General features: G+C 39.2%; 1 protein-coding gene across 2 annotated transcripts in view; it reads left to right on the forward strand.

Moving 5' to 3' along the window:
• The window catches only part of PCBD2 (pterin-4 alpha-carbinolamine dehydratase 2), a 48,873-nt gene that overhangs the window by 899 nt on the left and 28,761 nt on the right, over window positions 1-19,213 (forward strand). Inside the window, exon 2 of one of the 2 annotated variants that reach the window (XM_075009901.1) lies at window positions 4,896-5,027. The exons of the other annotated variant lie outside the window; for it this stretch is intronic. Within the exon in view, the coding sequence (XP_074866002.1) occupies window positions 4,896-5,027 (132 nt within the window). The remainder of the gene's footprint in view (window positions 1-4,895; window positions 5,028-19,213) is intronic. 2 annotated transcript variants of the gene reach the window in all.

Raw genomic sequence — 19,213 nt, forward strand, 5'->3', positions numbered from 1 at the left:
ACTGTGAAAAAATACTTTCCAGTCACAGTATCGCAGATGAACTTGATTTGTTCCCTGTTGAAGTGACAGGTGAGGTAGACAAGGAAGAGGCTTTCTGGGGGCCAGATGAGTATCAGTCCCTAAAGATGGGCAAGAATGACTCCTGCAGAGAAATGAGGTAAAGAGTGAACAATATGCTCAGCAAAATGTTGCATAATCTTTTTGAGAAGTAACTTTGCATATCACCAATAATGACCCAGGTGCTATCTGTTTCAGTGTGAATCACAATTGGTTTAAAAAGTTCTCCCAATTCTTGGTGGTTAATTTAAATATTTAAGTGGCTGTGCGGGGGGGAGGATTAAATATACTTTTAAAATCCCCCCCAAAACAACAGCACAAAGAAATTATTATTATTCTAATCCTTACATGCTTGATTATGCATCAAAAATGATCCTGACATGGATCTTCTGTTTAGAAGCTGAAAGCTCATGATCTGTCAATGGGAGAAGCAGGTTTCTTCATGTCTGTGAGCAGGTGGGTCATGTGGATTTGATATTGGAAACACAAGATTTATAATCAGGAGAATTTGGGCTTTGTTTCTAGCTCTGATACAAATTCTCTCTTTGACCTTGAGCAAATCATGTGATCTGTCTGAATTTTGGGACACCCATCTTTAGAGTGGGAGTAATAAAACCTAACTCCGAGGGTCACACAGAACTATAATTCTTTTATATTACACTCATTGTCCTGAAAGTCTATAAAGAAGTGAAAATCATCTTGTGCAAGTTTGTCTGAATGTGATCTCCCGAGTAAACCTGTTGATGTAGTTTCCAGGCTGTGTCCAGTTTGTCCGTCTGAACCTTCATTTTCCCCAGATGCTCTTCATACCCAGCCCAGAGTAGATATACCAAATTTGGGCTCCTACATTGGGCCTGGAGCCAGGATCCTGAGTAGGAATAGGGTAATTTTTGAGGAAATAGCCTTGGGCTAGTTGGATTATTTCTTTATATGGTAGCTAATAGCGATATAGTTAAATTTTTTACCTATATTTGAGTTATTACTAATTATGTGCTATTTATGCTATGTGACTTTTAAACCAACCTTCGTACTTTCACATACTTTAAGCAGTCTATTCACTATACAACATATTTATTTATGTAATTTGTGCATTGGCTTTCATTAAAAAAACAAAACCAAACATCCTAAATCTGTTTCAGCTTGGATCTACTCTCTCTCTTCTTTTGGAAGCTAAGATTATTTATATCTCCTGCATTTCAGTCTCCATAGAGTATAGGCAGGCTGATTTTTAACATCAAGTAGTAGTAAGAGATAATCATATATGCAAAATTCAGTTATAGCCGCCTCCTGTTGTCTCTAGAACAGGCATGTCAAACTCAAAGCCCACTGAGGGCCACACAAATGAAAACTGATAGCTTTCAAGGCCACCAAAGAAAATGTACTTCTATCATAAAGTTGTAATTATTTATTATTATTAGAGTATGTTTTAGGTATATTTTATAATTTTTTCAGCTCTAGTTTGAATGTAATGCAATAATTTTGATTGAGAATTCAATACTTAATTTAAACATGATTGTTTGTTTAATAATTTTTAATAGCTCATAAAATCTGAAAAAACCCACACCTAGCAGTGAGGGAAGAAAGAGATAGAAAACACTGAAGAGAAAAGCCAAAACATCTTGAAGAAAGATGGGACAGATGGTTTTTCAGTGAACATGCAAAGCCAGGTGTAAGGATGCCTGCGTTTTATGGCTAGCTCTGCACTGTCGGTGCTGCCAGTTTTTGTCCACACAGGAAAGTCATGAGTTTTGTGGCTGGAAGGAACAACAGCAAGAGTTAATTTAAAGAAGCATTATCTGAGGGAGATGGAACTATATACAGACTAAGAATGAAGATTAGGGCTGAGAGAAGCTGATCATCACCAGCTTGTTGGTGGAACACCCCTGATAGTATGTTGCTAAGGGTGTACTTAGGTTGGAACATTTCTGTTGTACAAATTTTGCTTTGCCAATCATTGTGACCCGGTTTGAATGATGCTCTGGCTGTTTTATGTATTTCCCTCTGATATTTGTACAGGGTGGGTACAACACAGTGAAACCCCTCCCCTGCCCCAAGAGCAGCCTCTCTTCCCATATGGAGGTTAGAGACTCCCGTTTCCTCCACCCACTTTCAGTGCACTATAGAAGACATCACAAGCCAACTGTTTCTTTTTTCCCTGCATAGACGAAGCAGGGAAAGAGGAAAGGGGCACTGGGTGGGCCTGGGTGGCCACCAATAGGGGAAGGATTGATGAGGCAAGAGACCTGGTCAGGATCTCATGGCTTCTATGGCTATTGTCCAAAGTCTGGAAAGGAGACTTCCTTTCAGTTCCCCCAAAGGAGAAACATTGCACTCCCCTTCCTGTCTTAGATCCCCTACCCTCCAGTTTACACTGCACTCCCTCTGCCTCCATTTCTCTGCACTTCCTTCTCAGACATTCTGTGGTTTACACTGCAGTGCCCTACTGCACTGTGTTCTCCCCACCTTTCAGATTTTGGGGGCTTGTATCGCCCCCACTGCACCATTCCCCTGGCTCCTTGAGGCCTGCACTGCTCCCCATTACAGTGCAGGCCCCATTGCATTGCCCCCTCAGAGTGGTTTGGGTGTCTAGTGATTAGAGTTGAGGGAGGATGGTAGCCAGTACTCCGGGATTCTCTGCCCCCGGCACCTTCCAGGCTGGGGCGAGTGCACTGCTCCACAACCAGTGTGCCACGAGGTGGTAAGTTTGCTGAGCACTGCATTAGATGACAGGATATAATCACTAAGTCATTGGTCAGGTTTGTATGCTAAGTCTTATGTTTACATTTCAGTGTCTTCAGTGGGTTTGCACTGAGCTCCATTTTGTGTCACCACAGATACATACATGTGAACATGTTTCTGGAGCCTTTCACCTCCTTACCATTTCTTAAAATAAAGCAGCCCATGCCCAGTATGCTGCTTTTTACTAAATTTTTAAAGTCAGTGGCAAGTACATGTGTATATGTGGCCAGAACACAGCACTCAGCTTTTACAACCACTATTTCTAAGGAGAATTTCTTCAGTGTCTAAAGAGTTGCTGTACACTGATGACCAGGCCTGTGGCAAACTAAATAAATCTGATAAGCAACTCTCATGTTAGTGGATAGACTCTGTTGCTTCAGAGGGGCTTGGTTAAAAGTAACCAAAATCTTAACTGTTTTTAAAAAGTAAAAACAGAAAAATGTACATGAAAACAAAACAATTTACCTCTTGGCTGACTATAACCATGGTACATTTCAGCCCAGAGACTATTTGTTCATTCTTTTAAACAAGGTTTAAAAGGAAATTCTAATAATTTAGTGTAGCAGCACTAATATATGTTTGTGGAACATTAATTTTATGTTAAAACAAGGCAAATACTACATGAGGAAGGCTAGACAGATAAAACTGAAATGTTACTTTTTGGATATTTAAAACTTGTGTGTTACAAGGGGTAAATCCAGTTGAAAAGTAATTTTTTAGTCAGTTGCATGAACTGCATCTGTGTAGAATGGTCGTTTAGTCTTTAATAAATGCGTTATATTTTGCTTCTTGGAGTTTATTAGGTGTTACAGTAATATGTATATTTATATTTATCATTTTTCTGCACCAGTGTCATTCACTAACAAGGAACAATCTATAAACCTTCTTGATCCTTAATTGGAAGTAATTGAATTGCCTTCTGATTTGACGTTTAGCACCATCTAGTGGTAAAGTGGTAACTTTTTATATTTTTATTAAAAAAGTGCATAAAGGTAGAGCATATAGATATTCGTAAACTATCTCACATCAGCGTTGCCAAATGAGTGTATAATTAAGTTTGATGAAGTGCGTTCTGTTTTTTTTCTGGAGAAATGAAGTAAATTTTTAGGATCTTTTTCTACCCTCAAGGTCTGATTGTGACCTCATCCCACTTTTAGGTCCTGATTCAGCAAGGTACTTAAGCAGGTGCTAAAATATTGAGTATGTGGGTAGTTTAATTGACTTCTGTTTGGGAATCCTCATTTACTTAAAGTTAGACAAATGCTGAAGTGTCTTGCCGAGTCTGGGCCTTTTAGTGGGAACTCTATTTAATTGAGTTACTTCTGATTTGTAATGGTATGAGATTGGGCCATGCCTCATATTCCGATACAGAACTCTTCAGTACTGTTTGTGGAATTTCTTGTGGAAAATGAATAGTAGCATTTATTCTTTGTGTCAGAATGTTTTTCTTTTTGATATCAGAGAGAGACTGTTAAAAATTTACACTTTTGAGTTCAATAACTGTCTTGCTTTTTGTTTTTTAAACTTTTTTAGGAAATACAGGATATAATATATACACAATACACAGTGATTCCTGGGATAATTTGAGCTTTTCTGATATTGAATTGGTTATGCTTAATATTTTTCAGGTTATATGTCTCTCTTAACCTCAAGTAATTACTAAATATTACATTTAACTTTAATACTTAAACAAGGGGAAAATGGCAATATTTAATTGTCAGCAAATATTGCAAGTTTCACAGTATATGGATAATTCAGATAGGCCTAGTATACATGAAACTAATAATACTACTGAACAAATGTATTCTTGAATCCATTTTTCATCCCAGCAAAAGAGTAAAAATAAAACATATGCAAGAACGTAACCAAAGTTAATTCACCAAAGTAGTTATGTTTCATGGCTCAGTTAACTGGCATGTGATGTTGTTCTGTTAAATTATAATGGGTAACAAAACCACATAGTAAATTTTTCACTTCTGTTGTCAAAGGGTTATATTCTTGAAATACATAAATCATAATTTCAGCACATAATTTTTTGTTGTTTAAGGAAATGAGAGGATATTAGTCCCTTGAATGTATATATATTTTTTTCTTCATAGTCTTCACAGTCTCATTGGTTGACAACAGAGGAAAGGACCCAAGTTTTACTTGACCTCAAAGCTTCAGGATGGTCTGAGCTGGGTGAAAGAGATGCCATCTACAAAGAGTTCAGTTTCAAAAATTTTAATCAGGTAACTTGGTATATAGTATTTCTTATCAAAGGAAATGTAATTATCCTAGTTTGCTTTAGACTCAGAGGGATAGCCATGTTAGTCTGTGTAGCTTCACAAATAACAGGCAGTCAGACAACACCTTCAAGACTTAACAAATTTATTTATTAAGTAGTGAGCTTTTCTGGGTAAGACCCACTTGGAACCTCCCATCTTAGATTCTATTTTGCAGTTTTTCATTGAAAATTTTTCAGCTAATTGTCTAAGTTTTCACAAAATAAGGGTAGTTGATTATTTATATATGCAAAGATAAAAGGCACCTGAGAATCTCTGTTCTGCCTCTTGTGGCATTGTGTTCTTAGAATGAGTTTGACATGGGTATCAAAGATGACTTGGATCTTACTGACAAAAGCTCATTACCTAGTAGATAAATTTATTAGTCTTTAAGATGCGATAGGACTGCTAGTTTATATTATGTTCCTAGTGAGGAGATGTTCACGTCCACGAACCTAGGAATGTTCATTTCAGACCAAACCCTACTTGGGTTTTTCATACAAGTAGTCTTACTGAAGATGTCAGGCCCCATTCTAATCTAAGTTACCCAGGTGCAATTCCAATGACTATATTGGCATTATTCCATTGTAAGGCAATCAGAATTTAACTCTTGATATCTTTGTCATTACTGGCACTTTTAACTTAATGATGATAATATTTGGCCATTGCATACTGCCTTTCATAGGAGTATAGTAACTTTACAGAAGTGAGTATGAATGAGATCATGGATGTGTACCCCAAGACAAGCTTGGGGGGAAAAATGTGCGAAGTGCTATAGAACTTACCATTTGTACAGGAAGAAAGAATTATGGTACTGTCTTGAATGAATTGCCATAGATATTGAAAGCTTACCTTTGGTATAGCAGATTGTAGGTTTAATGCTGTTGATCTTGAGTTTTAAGTTGAAACAGTGGGACATACTGTGCCATCAATTTTTAATAATTTTTAAATTTTAAACCAGAGATGAAACCTCTTTTGAAAATAGAGTGTATTATGTGGCCAACTATTATTTAATTGTCTGAAGTCAGGTAGATTCTAGCTACCATATTTCATTGCAGAAGCAAAATTTGATTTCTGATTAATTAAGCGATGCACGATTTGTGGTGTAACATCTGTCTATGTATGTATGCAGACTGAATCATGTAAATGATGCACAAGGTGCTGTTTAGTTTCATGGCTATAGTATAATCCAAGATATTTAGGAGACCATGTGATGAAATGCGAAAATCACTATTTGCAATGCTCATTTATTTTAATATTCCTGGTACTTACTTGTAATAGTGAGAAAAGTGCAGTCAGTAGGCCGTACATATTATGAAATGCATGTGAGGTAGGGAGAAAAGAACAGCATTGCTGCAGTACAGAGCAAGGGCAGGTACATAATGATTCCTGAGGGCTCATGTTTACATTTTTCTTACCTTGTATTTTAAACCTGGGAGTCAATAATCAAACAAATTAAGAAGCAACGAAAGGGAAAACCATGATGGAAGTTTACACAAGACCTGGATGGGAGAACTGAAGAGCTAAGGACTGAGGTATAGCTACTGTTTTGCATTAAATCTAGAGAGTACTGCAGGTGCTGAGGTTGCAGCTTTGATGCCCAGAACACTCTTGAAAGTCTTTGCCATAGTGTAATTGGAAGGCTTGTTGGCCCAGCACAACAGGAAATACTTTTTTAAAAATTGACATAAATTAGTTTTTTTATATTGCAAATAGGTGAAATAAATCATTTGTGCTGTTAATCTTTAGGCAATGGACCTGAAAATCTCATACCAAAGAGACGAGAGCAAACACACTCCCATATTAGAAATCTTCACTGATCTAGGCTCCTGGATTTTTCCAGATATCAGAAAGGGAATTAAACACTTGATCTTTTTTAAGGCGTCATCCTTGAAGTATTATGGGGTTGAAAGATAGTTGGCTATTCATATAATCACAAGCCCAAGAGAGAGAGAGAGTAAAGGGATGCTAGAGTGGGAACTTAAAATATATTTCCATGGATGCAGGAGGATATAGTAAGCCTAAAGCATTTTTTTTCTGGGTTTGGAATTGGCTCTGTCCCACCCCATCAAACATATCACATATCTACACCAGTTGAATGGAAGGTATTGGTGGGTGCTCAGTGTGTTTCCACTCCTGCTTGACCCTTACAGGTATTCAATGAAAATGGCTACCGAAGAGCTATTATGAGTATAATAGTAGTCCATCGATCCGATGACAAATCTGTGCAGATCATCTGTTATTGGTCTCATGGCGTGCCCTCTGGTGACTGTATAAGCTGATTCTAGAGGTGCAAATTTTGCCACAGATGGTGCATGGGAAGTTTGCAATCTGTGGGTTGTGCATTGCTGATGCTCTGTGACATTGTTCACGTGCCTGTTGTAGATGCTGGCAACGGTCTTCCTCAAAGGCAATGCAGGTATTTCTGACTGTTGCATGCCACTGTGTTCTGTCACTGGTGGCGTCCTCAAGGTCCCTAGGTTTGATACTGCTGTACTGCAGATTGGCTTTGATGGTATCCTTGTAGCGTTTCCGTGGATGACCTGTGTGCCGGATGCCCTGGGAGAGTTCACCATACAGAAGCTGGCGAGGGATTCTGTTGGCATCCATGCGGCTGACATGACTGGTCCAACGTGGTTGTGACTTCATAATCATCATTTCAATGCTTGTCATCTGGGCTCTCTCGAGGACCTCAAGATTGGGCAATTTGTCTTGCCAGCGGATCTTCATGATGTTATGGAGGCAGCGCATGTGGAATGCTTCGAGCTGCTTGATGTGATGCCTATATAGTGTCCATGTTTCACACCCGTACAAAAGAGATGAGAGAACAACAGCTCTGTACACAAGCAGTTTTGTTGACATCCGGATGTTATGGTGGTTTAGAACTTTGACACGCAGACAGCCAACTGCCTGGCTCGCTTTGGATATTCGTGCGTTGATCTCATTATTCAGTGATCCATCACTGGATATGACACTACCCAGGTTTTTAAAGTTCTCCACTACTTTAAGCTGAGTGCCGTCAATGGATATACTCGGGACAGGAGCGTTTGATCCAGGTGCAGGTTGATGGAGAACTTCTGTCTTTCTGAGGCTGATAGTTAGTCCGAAAAGTTGCGAGTCCTCAGCAAACTTGTTGACAACGCGCTGAAGATCATTTTCAGTGTGAGCCATAAGGGCACAGTCATCAGCAAAGAGTGCCTCAGAAAGGAGTTTCTGCACTGTCTTAGTCTTTGCATTCAGGTGACAGAGGTCAAAAAGTGAACCGTCATGCTGGTATTTCACGTATATACCTCGGTCCAGATCTTTCATTGCATGGTTAAGGACGCATGCAAAGAACAGGTTAAATAAGACAGGAGTGAGAACACATCCTTGTTTCACGCTGTTGGTGATGTTGAAGGGGGCTGATGTGGCTCCATCAGACAGTACTTCGCCTGTCATGTCGTCATGGAAAAGGCGTATAATCTGGACAAATTTTCTTGGGCAGCCAAATCGTGTTAGAATGGTCCAAAGCGTTTCCCTGTTGACGGTATCAAACGCCTTTCTCAGATCTATGAAGACAGCATACAGGTGCATGTTCTGTTCAATGCACTTCTCTTGTATTTGTCTAATAGGAAACACCATATTGGCTGTGCTCCGGCCAGGTTGAAAACCGCATTGACTTTCAGGCAGATTTGCCTCGGAAATACTGGCTATTAGGTGGTTCAAGATGATGCGGGCGATGATCTTCCCTCCAACAGAGAGGAGGGATATGCCTCTGTAGTTTCCACATTTTGCTTTGCTGCCTTTATTCTTGAAAAAGGAGACAATAATAGCATTGTGGAGGTCCTGTGGTATGTTTTCATCCTCCCAGGTGCTAATGATCAAGCTATGGAACGCTGCTAGTGCTGCTGGACTTGCCGCTTTCTTTCAAATGTCAGGTTGTAGGACTGGTTGATTATCTCTTAGGCTTGATCTACACTAGGGCAAAAAGTTGATTTTTGGTACACAATTCTAGCTCTGCCATTAGCATAGCTAGAATCAACATATCGGAACTGACTTTCTTATCTAGTGTAGGTTGTGGCTCTTCAGTCTCATGCTGAGGTTCCTTACTCAATGCAATCACTTAACACACGCAGCAAATTTGAACTCTGGAAGATCGACTGTGGTACAGTCGATTGTTAGGTAAGTGTAGATTCACCCTTAGCCTTGGCAAATGGCTTATGATAGAATCTGGCTAGAGAATACATGAATGCCTGCAGCTGGATTTGCAGAGCAAATGTTTGTCTCTTGGGAAAGTGTCACTGAAAATGAATTCAACTCTTCCAGTTCATTTGATCTACCAGTGCTTATATTTACTAATATCCCTACACAATCTTTACTGGTATATCTCAAAAGAATATTACAAATCAGGGAAACAAAATGCCAAAAATAGAGCTAGCTACTTGCTTTATACAGTTTTGCAGTCAACATGTGGTCAAATTTGCCATCGTTTAATAAATACTGTACAGATTTTTAAATGTAAATTCTTTAATAAACCTTCTGTTTACAGAACTTTGTGTGAATATTTATTAAAAGTCAGACAGCCAAGAAATACAATTTCCTCTATGATCTTCATCTTGCCCTTTTACAGATGGCATAAAATAATTTTTAAAAAAAACCGAGCAGCTGAGCTGACATTTAAAATATTTCAGATTTATCTTTTGCAGATGATTTGAGTATGATTAATATATTCATTGTTTCTTTATTGCTTCCCAAAGATAATGTGCATGATGCATGGAAAATTCTGTGGCTTTAAAATCTATGCCAGGTTTACAAAGACTATTTATGTCAACAGATGTTAAGAATATAAACAGAGTTTTATTATAAAGTCACAGAAATGTGTAGACATGAAATTGGTTTATGTATATTATTTTCAGCATGAGAGAATGAAATGAAACGTCTGTGAAATAAGAGAGTTATTTAGATTCCTAGAGCTTTCAGGCTGAGATTAATTTAGTTAATAACTATCAGAAATTACGGTTCTGGCTTGGGAAATTATTTTATTACAGAATTTAGCTTGGAACTGCTAGTGATGCTTGGTTTTTTTAAGATACTTATAAAAATGAGCTTGTGAGAATTTTTTTTTTTTTTTGAAAATGAGTTGGAAAACAATTTGAAATGTTTTCTAAAGTAAGTCAGCAAATTTACTTATTAGTTGTTTTCTCTATAATTCCCATTGCATGCTAGTCATAATGTCCTGTTTTGTACAGATACACATACTGCCCTCCCTCCAACTCTACCCAGAAGGAAAAGGATCTGGTGTCCATTGCAGCTTTTCCCCATCCCTCATGTGGGTAGACAGTATGACTAAAATGTTAATTTCCATTCAGTCTTCATAGCCACATTATCATTGCTGTTCACATCATCCCCTACCCAGATTACTAAAGAGCCCCAGCAAGGTACAGAAAAGCCAGTTTCTCCTACAGCTTCACTGAACTTGATGTATATTTTTCAGTCTGCAGAGCTATGAATAGGTTTTCTAAGTGCTTTGTACGTGTTAAAATACAATGATGAATAAAGATGCAGTCAAATGAACTTTCCAGCCAGGATCATACATCCTAGAATAGCTGCTTTGTGATGATAGTTCTGTTCAACCACCAGTACCCCTCAGTCCTTGGCTGTAGTAGTTTCTAAACACTGCAGCCATGAGTCAGCTGCAGATGTGCAGTATTGCTACTAGAATGTGTCAATTTTAGCTTCGGAAATAGGTTTCAATCTGCTGAGTTAAATGACCTGTTCCACTAAGTTGGCCAATAGAGGGAATTGAGACCCCATCAAATTAGGTATCGTATAATCACATATGCAAAGGCTATGTCTACACTACATGATAAAGTTAAATTTAAGGCAGTTAGCTCAGTTTTACAGTGTCACTGTCTTCTTTGTAAGTATCATTAGGTTGATATTAGGTCACATTAAGGTTGGTATCATAACCCGTGGAAAGATACTTTACGTAGCATGAAGTTCGAATTTAAAAGTTTGAGTTAAGGCTAGTGTAGAAATGTTATGTCTTTTAGTAGACATTATTAGCCTTCAGAGGTGTCCTGTATGTATCTCACAATGCCCTACAGTCCTCTGCTCTGGCTGCTTCTGTTTTCCCTGCTCTCCAGGTGCTCAGGAATTAGGTAACAGGAAGCCCATGTGTTTGAATTCAGCACCAGGAAGCCAGTGGGATCATGCTTGTATGAGAGGCTGAAAAACTTATTTTTTTCTTTTCTCTCAGCATGATGAGCGCATCTACTCATTAAAAAAAACCCCAACATGGAGTTCATGATTCTGTCTCGACCTCTGCAAACAGAGCTATTGGATTTTTTTTCTTTTCAGTGCCTGCCCCAACATGGCAGCTAGGCTGTTGGAGGTTTTTGTGCTTGTATGGAATCCTGGGAAACTTCTTTTCTGTAGTTTATGTTTGTGCAGGGGCTCCCCCACCAAACTCTTCAAAACCTCAAGGTTCCTGGACTATATCTGGTTTGTTATAATTTGACCCACAGATTTACCATAATTGTGACCTCAACTCTAAAAGTTGTATGAAAGTTCATAAGATGTCACTGTCACCTATTATAGCAAAAGCTGATAGGAAATGGTGGAAAAAGGAGAGACTGATTTTAGTTTAAGCAGAAGATTGTATTGCTAAAACTCTAAGCTCATGTTTTCTAAGCAAGAACAATGTGGGACAAGAAATCAGTGTATCAAAGCTGGTGTGTGGGGAAAGTAGACCTAATTAGTTGACAAACTGAGGAGAGCATGGGCTCTTCCATCCACTATTCTTTTTGTGGGTCCTTAAAGAGACAGAAAGGGATAAAAATTGGTAATGGAGTGAGATTCACCATCGCTTGGAGTCTCATGCCTTCATCACATTGGTCCTGAGAAATGTCCTCACCAGACCAAGCCAGAAAGAAGGACTGAGATGACATTTCCACCTTTATCTGTTCCAGTTGAATCCCAAATACCATCTGGGATGAACTAGCATTGGACTTTAACAACAGCTTCAGTCAGACTTAGCTAATGCATTTCCTTTTCTCTGAAAGGCCATTTTTGACCATCTTTGGTATCATCTAAGACAGTTTTTTGTCAGCCAGGGCTAGGTGTACCTTTGGGGGTACACTGAGATCTTCCAGGGGGTAGATCAACTCATCTAGATATTTGACAAGTTTTACAACAGGCTACATTTAAAAAAAAAACATCAATAAAGTCAGTACAATCTAAAAGTTCATTGTTACTTGTTTCTACTGCTTCATATGTCTTACACTGAAATGTAAGTACAATATTTCCATTCTAGTTCATTTATTTGATGAAAAGATGGTAGAAAGTCATCAGGTGTTTTTCGGTAGTAGTCTTCTGTGATGTTTTTGCAGGTTTTGTAAGTAGTTTTTAAGTGAGGTGTAACTTGGTGGTATGCAAAACAAATCTGATTCGTGAAAAGGGTACAGTTATCTGGAGAGGTTGCTTGTTTCAAGACCTCAGATTACTTTAGGACCATGCTTCTCAGCCGGTGGTACGCGTATCCGTAGGGGTACACAAGAGAAGTCTGGGCGTACTTTTTTTTTTTTGCGTCCACGCTATAAGAGGAACAGATGTAGGTTCAGACCACCGTTTGGTCACAATAAAAACTCAAGTTCAACCTCAAGAGTTTGAGATTCAACATGGAGCAGCTGAAGGATATAGATAACAAGATCCAGTTTACAAGTGGAACTGTTCAACACATATGCACTTCTGACAAACTTCATCCTGAAAGATGATATCATGGAACAAATTTGGGAGCACACCAACACAGCCTAGAAAGAGACCTATGATAAAATATTGGGCAAGCAGACAAGGAATCGCAAAGAATGGATCACAGCAGAAATTCTGAGAAAAGTGAAGGAACGAAAGGACAGAAAAGCAGTAGTCAGCAACAGCAAAAGAAGAGCAGCCAAGGCAAAAGCTCAGAGGCTGTAATCAGAAGCCAGCAGAGAAGTTAGAAAAGCTGTAGAATAGGACCAGAAGAACTTTGTGGAAAACCTTGCGCAGCAAGCAAAATAAGCTTCAGGACAGAGAAACTTGAAAGAGCTGTATAACATCACATGGGTGCTGGCTGGGTCACTGAGTACAGTGAATCAGCCTATAGAGGATAAGGAGTGGGGGGTGTTAACAATCCCAAGCAGGCAGCTCAGTAGATGGAAGAAACACTTTGAAGAGCTACTGAACCACCCTGCCTGCATGTAACCTCTGGACCTGTCACCTGCAATTATACCTCTGCAAATTAACAGGAGCAGACCTACAAAAGAAGAAATCAGAAAAGCCATTGCCCATCTAAAAAGTAGAAAAGGACCTGGTTCATACAACTTCTCTGCAGAAGCAATCAAGGTGGGTAGTGAGACATCTGTCATGTATAATCTATCTGGGAAAATTGGGGATATTAAGGAGATCCCACAATACTGGAAACATGGCTACCTTATCAAGCTTCCAAAGAAAAGCAACCTGAAGGAATGCAACTAGTGGAGGGGCATTGTGTTACTGTCTATTCCAGGAAAGGTGTTCAATGGGATTCTCTTGGAGACCATGAAGACCAAAATTGACAGACAGCTCAGGGAAGAACATACTGGCTTCCAAAGTGAGAGATCTTGTACTGACCAAATATCAACTCTCCGAGTGATCACACAACAGTCGCTTGAGTGTAACTCACCCCTATTCCTAACCTTCATAGACTTTGAGAAAACTTTCAATAGCATTTATAGACACTTCGTGGAAACTGCTTCTACACCATGGCATCCCATCCAAAATTATTAACCTGCTCTGTTCAACATAGGAACCCTCAACATGCCAAGTTGGTCACAATGGTGTCTTGACAAAATCCTTCAGCATACTCTCAGGAGTGCAATGAGGGTTCCTATTGTCAGCTTTTCTGTTCTTGGTCAAAATGGGCTGGATTATGAGCAGGACAACAGATGTCCATCAATGGGGCATTCAGTGGACACTTCAAACAGCTAGAGGACCTTGATTTTGCTGATGGTGTCACCCTCCTTTCACACCAACATAAAAGCATAGAAGAAAAGGTCACAACACTAGACAAAACTACCTCAAGACTTGACTGAGCATTAACAAGGGAAAGACCAAGGCAATGGGATCAACCAGTCCAACACCACCACCATCTCACTGGGAGGGGGTGACCTGGAAGATGTGGAGCATTTCACCTGCTTGGGGAGTATTATGGGCAGAGATGGTGGAACAGAAGGATATCAGTGGCACGATAGGGAAAGCAACAGCTGCATTCAAGACTCTTCATGCCCTATGGAGTTCACAAATAATATCTGCGAAGACGAAACTGTGGGTCTGCAGCACAAATGTGAAGAGTGTACTCTTGTATGGATGCGAGACCTGGCATACTAAAAAGTCTTCAAATTACAAGCTACAGACATTCATAAACAGATGCCTGATGTACATCCTTTGCATCAAATGGCAAGACTTTGTCACAAATGAGAAGCTTTAGAACAGAGCAGGATAAGAGCTATTTGATGTTCAACTCAAGAGAAGAAAGTGGGGATGGCTAGGCCAAACTCCTAGAAAACCGTCATCCAGCATAGTTCTTCAAACTTTCAAATAGAACCCACCGGGAAAAAGCGGAAGAGCAAGACCCTCAGACAACATGGAGAAGCTCTCCTGAGATTGAAGGATGACAAGTGGCGTATTCCTGGAGTCAGCTAGAAGTTGTTTTGTCCCGAGACAGAGTGAAGTGGAGGAGACTTGTAGATGACCTGTGCTCCACTCAGAGCACAAGGTTTTAAGTCAAGTATGTCACTTTATATTTAAAAAAAAAAAAAAAAAAGTTGAGAAATGCTGATCTAAGACTATCAAACAAGGATAATTTATCTTCTATAACCTATCTCTAGCTAAAAGGAAGGGGAAAAAGGAATGTTAAAATGAAATCCTTATTTAATAATTCATATTTCAAATGCTTTAACTGCTTTTCCTTTATCTTTAATAAAGGATAACATTACTTTTAGTGTTGTTTGTGCCATGGTACTAAGCAGGCTGAGGCTTCTGTATACTGTACCAACTCCTTAGCTTTGTTCAACACTGTTTGGATGGTGACTGGGTTATATCAACATCTTTGGAACCCTGTATTCTGTCTAAATTAATAAATCTTACCTTATGTGACGTTAAAGACTTGAAGAATCGCTGACCAATAAAGTGTGGAAGGAAGAGTGACTTGCCCCTGAAAATGTTTTGTTTTATAGCTTTTACAGGGGATGCCTAAATTACTATTATCGAAAGGGAAAGAGGAAAAGCTATTTCTGGTTTGTTCAACATAGGATATGTCTTTACAGCAGCTAGACACTGCTAGCTGGTCCACGCCAGTCAACGTAGGCTTAAGGGACTCAATCTGGGGTTGACTTCTGGCCATTGATCTGTGGCACCCCTGCTCTGGTGACCCCAGGGCTGAGTGCTGCTGGCCCCTGCTCTCTTGGCTTCAGGAACTGCTGCTCTGGTAGCCCCAGATTTATTCCAGCTCTGCCCCTTCAGAAGAAATCACAGGGGTGCCAGAAAGTTACAGAAACCATGACCTCTGTGACAGAATTGTGTCCTTATTTGTTACGTAAAGTAGCAGGTTATCATATCCCATCTTAACTCCGATTAAACAATTACCTTGATCAATGGGTCCTTCAGCCCTCATGTAGATTTCACTGATGACAACCTATCTTCCATTCTTCTCTTATTATGGCCTTCCTTTTCAATGTGCATGCCTTTTTACAATAAAGTTGTCTATTTTTTGAGGTTAGCTGAGTTGTCATTTCAGTTCCTGTGGGTGCCACTCAGCAACAGCCATTGATTGTCAGTGAGCTGAGCTGTATGCTAGGCCCGTTGCATTTTACTGTACCTGCTTTTTTAACAGTGATGTCAAGCATTCTGTGCTGCTGTCTTATAACTTGGGGACTTGCTCACCAATTGAAATCTTTGGAATTCTTTCTATTACCCTCTTCGTGACAGAGTTACTGCTCCTGTGTCTTCATTAATGCCCATGTTTCACTGCTGAACCGCAGTACTGTTGGGTTAAAGAGTTTGGCACATGCTGCCTTGTTGATTATTTACTTGCAGGACATCCTTGATAGAATTGAATGCATGCCCACCAGTTGTCTTTTGGCAAATATCTGTTGTTCAGCCTTTTTTCTATTTGTTCTCCCTTGACTATTGTTTGTCCTTTTGTGAAGGCATCAGTATGCACACATTTCATTTTAGAGATGTTCATTTTCAGCCTGACTTGGCTGCTTTTTGTGTTGCATTCTTGTTGCATTTTCTGTAGTTTGATAGTGTTTTTGGCAATTAATGCAGTATTGTCCATGAACCTGAGGTATTTAATTGCTCTCCCTTGATGCTGATTCTACCCTTCCAGTTTATCCACCTCATTACCACTCCAAGGCAGGCTGTGAATTATTTTGATGAAACGATGTCTTCTTGCATCAGACTTTATTGACTGAGCTGCAAAGGGGCGTGTCAAACATAGTTATGTCTGTAGTGTAGTCAGAGTTTGCTTCCTTTAGTAAACATAAAAGCAGTCAAGTAGCACTTTAAAGACTAGCAAAATAATTTATTAGGTGATAGCGGTCTGTCCCACAAAAGCTCATCACCTAATAAATTAGTTTGTTCGTCTTGACTGCTTTTTTTGCTTTGATAGAATATAGACTAACACAGCTATCTCTCTGTCAGCCTTCCTTTAGTAGTTCGGTATAGTTTGTGTTGATGCTATGCTCTGCAAGAGCTTTCAGCACTAGATTGATCTCTATGCTGTTGAATGCTTTTTCATAGTCATAGTTGATGAAGGCAACGTAAAATGGAATTTGTATTCCCTTAAATATTCCAGTAACTGGTTTATAGTGAATATATGATCCAGTGCACTGAAATTCCTTCGAAAACCTGCCAGCTCTCTCAGTTGGCACCTGTCCAGACTCTGTGAGAGTCAGTTTATTGTTGTTTTGGTAAATAGCTTGTAGACATGTGAGATCAGGCATTTTAGATGATAGTCCTTTAAATCTCTGCAGTCGCCTTTATTGTACAGCAGAGTGATGTTGGACTTCTTCCATTTTAATTGCATCTTCTGCATTTCCAAGTACCACGTAAACCTCTGAGCAAGGGTTTTCCAGAGATTATGGCCTCTAACTTTTTATAACTCTGATTGCCCGTCCATCTTTTCCTGGATATTTTCCTTCTCTCATTTGGTAATTTGTATGTCACACTTGGCTGACAGGGACGGAAGTATGCACTTGCTCATCTCTAGAGGTGTTGGTAATGGGACATTTATGTGAGATACAAACAAATGGGTGTAGAAGTCTTTTGCAGATTGCATCTGTTCCATACTGCTTTTTCATCCTTGTTCTTCAGCACTGTTACCAATAAAACATCAATTCCTGTTTGCATTTTTTGAGGCTTCTGTGATCTTCAGGTATCTGAGAGCCATTCATTTTGGTGCTTTTCTAAGTCTTCATTTAGTCTTTTTATCACTTTACAGAGGAGAAAGTACTCAAGTTCGTTGCCATCGTTTTGCTTCATATTCCTCAGCTTCTCTACAAGTTTGAAATTCCCTTTGCTCTTTTTGATCCTTCTTGACTAATTTCATTCATTGCTTCAATTTATCAGCAAAGTTTCTTATAGTCCTTGTTGCAGTTGTGTATGAGACTCCAGTCTTCCTTGGAAATATTCACGTTCAGGATTGTTTCATCAATTATGTTTAGTCAGTGTCTCTGATACGCCATCTGGAGCTCTTTCTTCACCATCTTTGTTCAGGTGAATTCTTGCTCTGAGCAAGCAGTTGTTACTACTAGCGTTGAATGTTATCACTAATGATAATTCTTGCACAATGCACCATTTATAAATCAGAATATAGTTGTTCTTGTTCTGCACATTGGATGTGATCCATGTCTACCTTCTCTTGACCTTTTTCTTAAACTGGGTGTTACCAATCTGTTCATTGGTTTTAAATACATTTTGCATTTAGGTGACACAAGAGCTTATTTATGGAAACAGATAAAATGCTGGGTAGGAAAGACAGTAGAGAGATTGAGGGCTGATCTACATTGGAGTCGATCTTGCAGTGTTTGATTTAGCATACCTACTAGGAATGCACTAAATCAAAGCCTGAGGGCGTCCCCATTCACTGCGGTACTCCTTGCTGTCGTTAGGCGTACGGGAAGTGGACAGAAGCGTTTCAACCATTGACCTCTGACGGTGGTGCTGTGCTGGAAATTGAAGTAACGTATGTCAACTCCAGCTATGCAGTTCTCATTGAGGGAGTTGCGTATCTTAAGTCAAATTCCTTTCTTAGGTTAGACCTGCCCTAAGTCTGCTGCCTGTGTAGGCACTCATAGATGCTGAGAATCATAGCAAATCTTGTCTCTGAGTATTTGTTTAAAGGAGGCTAGCACAACATCTAAAGAGTTATTTCAGAGGAAATTAAATGATGATAGCTTTTTCATTAAACTTTTATACTTCTCAGCTTTCCTTCTCCAGACCAGTTATAACACCCAAAAACTCAGACAGCGTGCACTGCAAGCAGAGTATCTTTTTCTGTTTTTGTGTGTCCCCTGTGTATTTCCAGCTACTTTGCTTTAATCATGCTAGAGCATATTTATTGTTTTCCTCTGTGGTGGATGGTCCCTGTTATCAGTATATCAAAACTAACTTGATAGGCTATGTGATTTATGATCTTTTTATGTTTAATCTTCTTACTTAGTGACAATCCCTTGGCGCAAGTCCTTTCTGTAGGTACCTTCATCTTGATTAATGACTGCAAAGAACGTCACAAACTCACCAAATCCCATGGAACTGGGATACAGAGAACATACTCTTAATGAATTAGTGCTGTGTTGCTGTAATCACTTAATTTAGTTTCACTCGCTGTATAATAATAATAAATACTTCTGAACTTAATCTGAGTTCATACTCTTTTTGGTACATCATTTTGTCTTTTGTTGTTCGTGGGTTGGAAAATTGTTTCTCTGTGTGTAGCCAGAATATTTCATAGCTGGTTTACATACATAATGTTTTGGCTCTTTGACTGAAATATGTCTGCGTCATTTATGTAATGAAAACATAAACCTACAATCTGCAGAGGTGACTTGAATTATATGTAAAATATTCAGTTTTGGACCATATCTCCAGCTTTT

Source organism: Carettochelys insculpta, chromosome 15 (assembly GCF_033958435.1).
Source record: "Carettochelys insculpta isolate YL-2023 chromosome 15, ASM3395843v1, whole genome shotgun sequence".
NCBI lineage: Eukaryota > Metazoa > Chordata > Testudines > Carettochelyidae > Carettochelys > Carettochelys insculpta.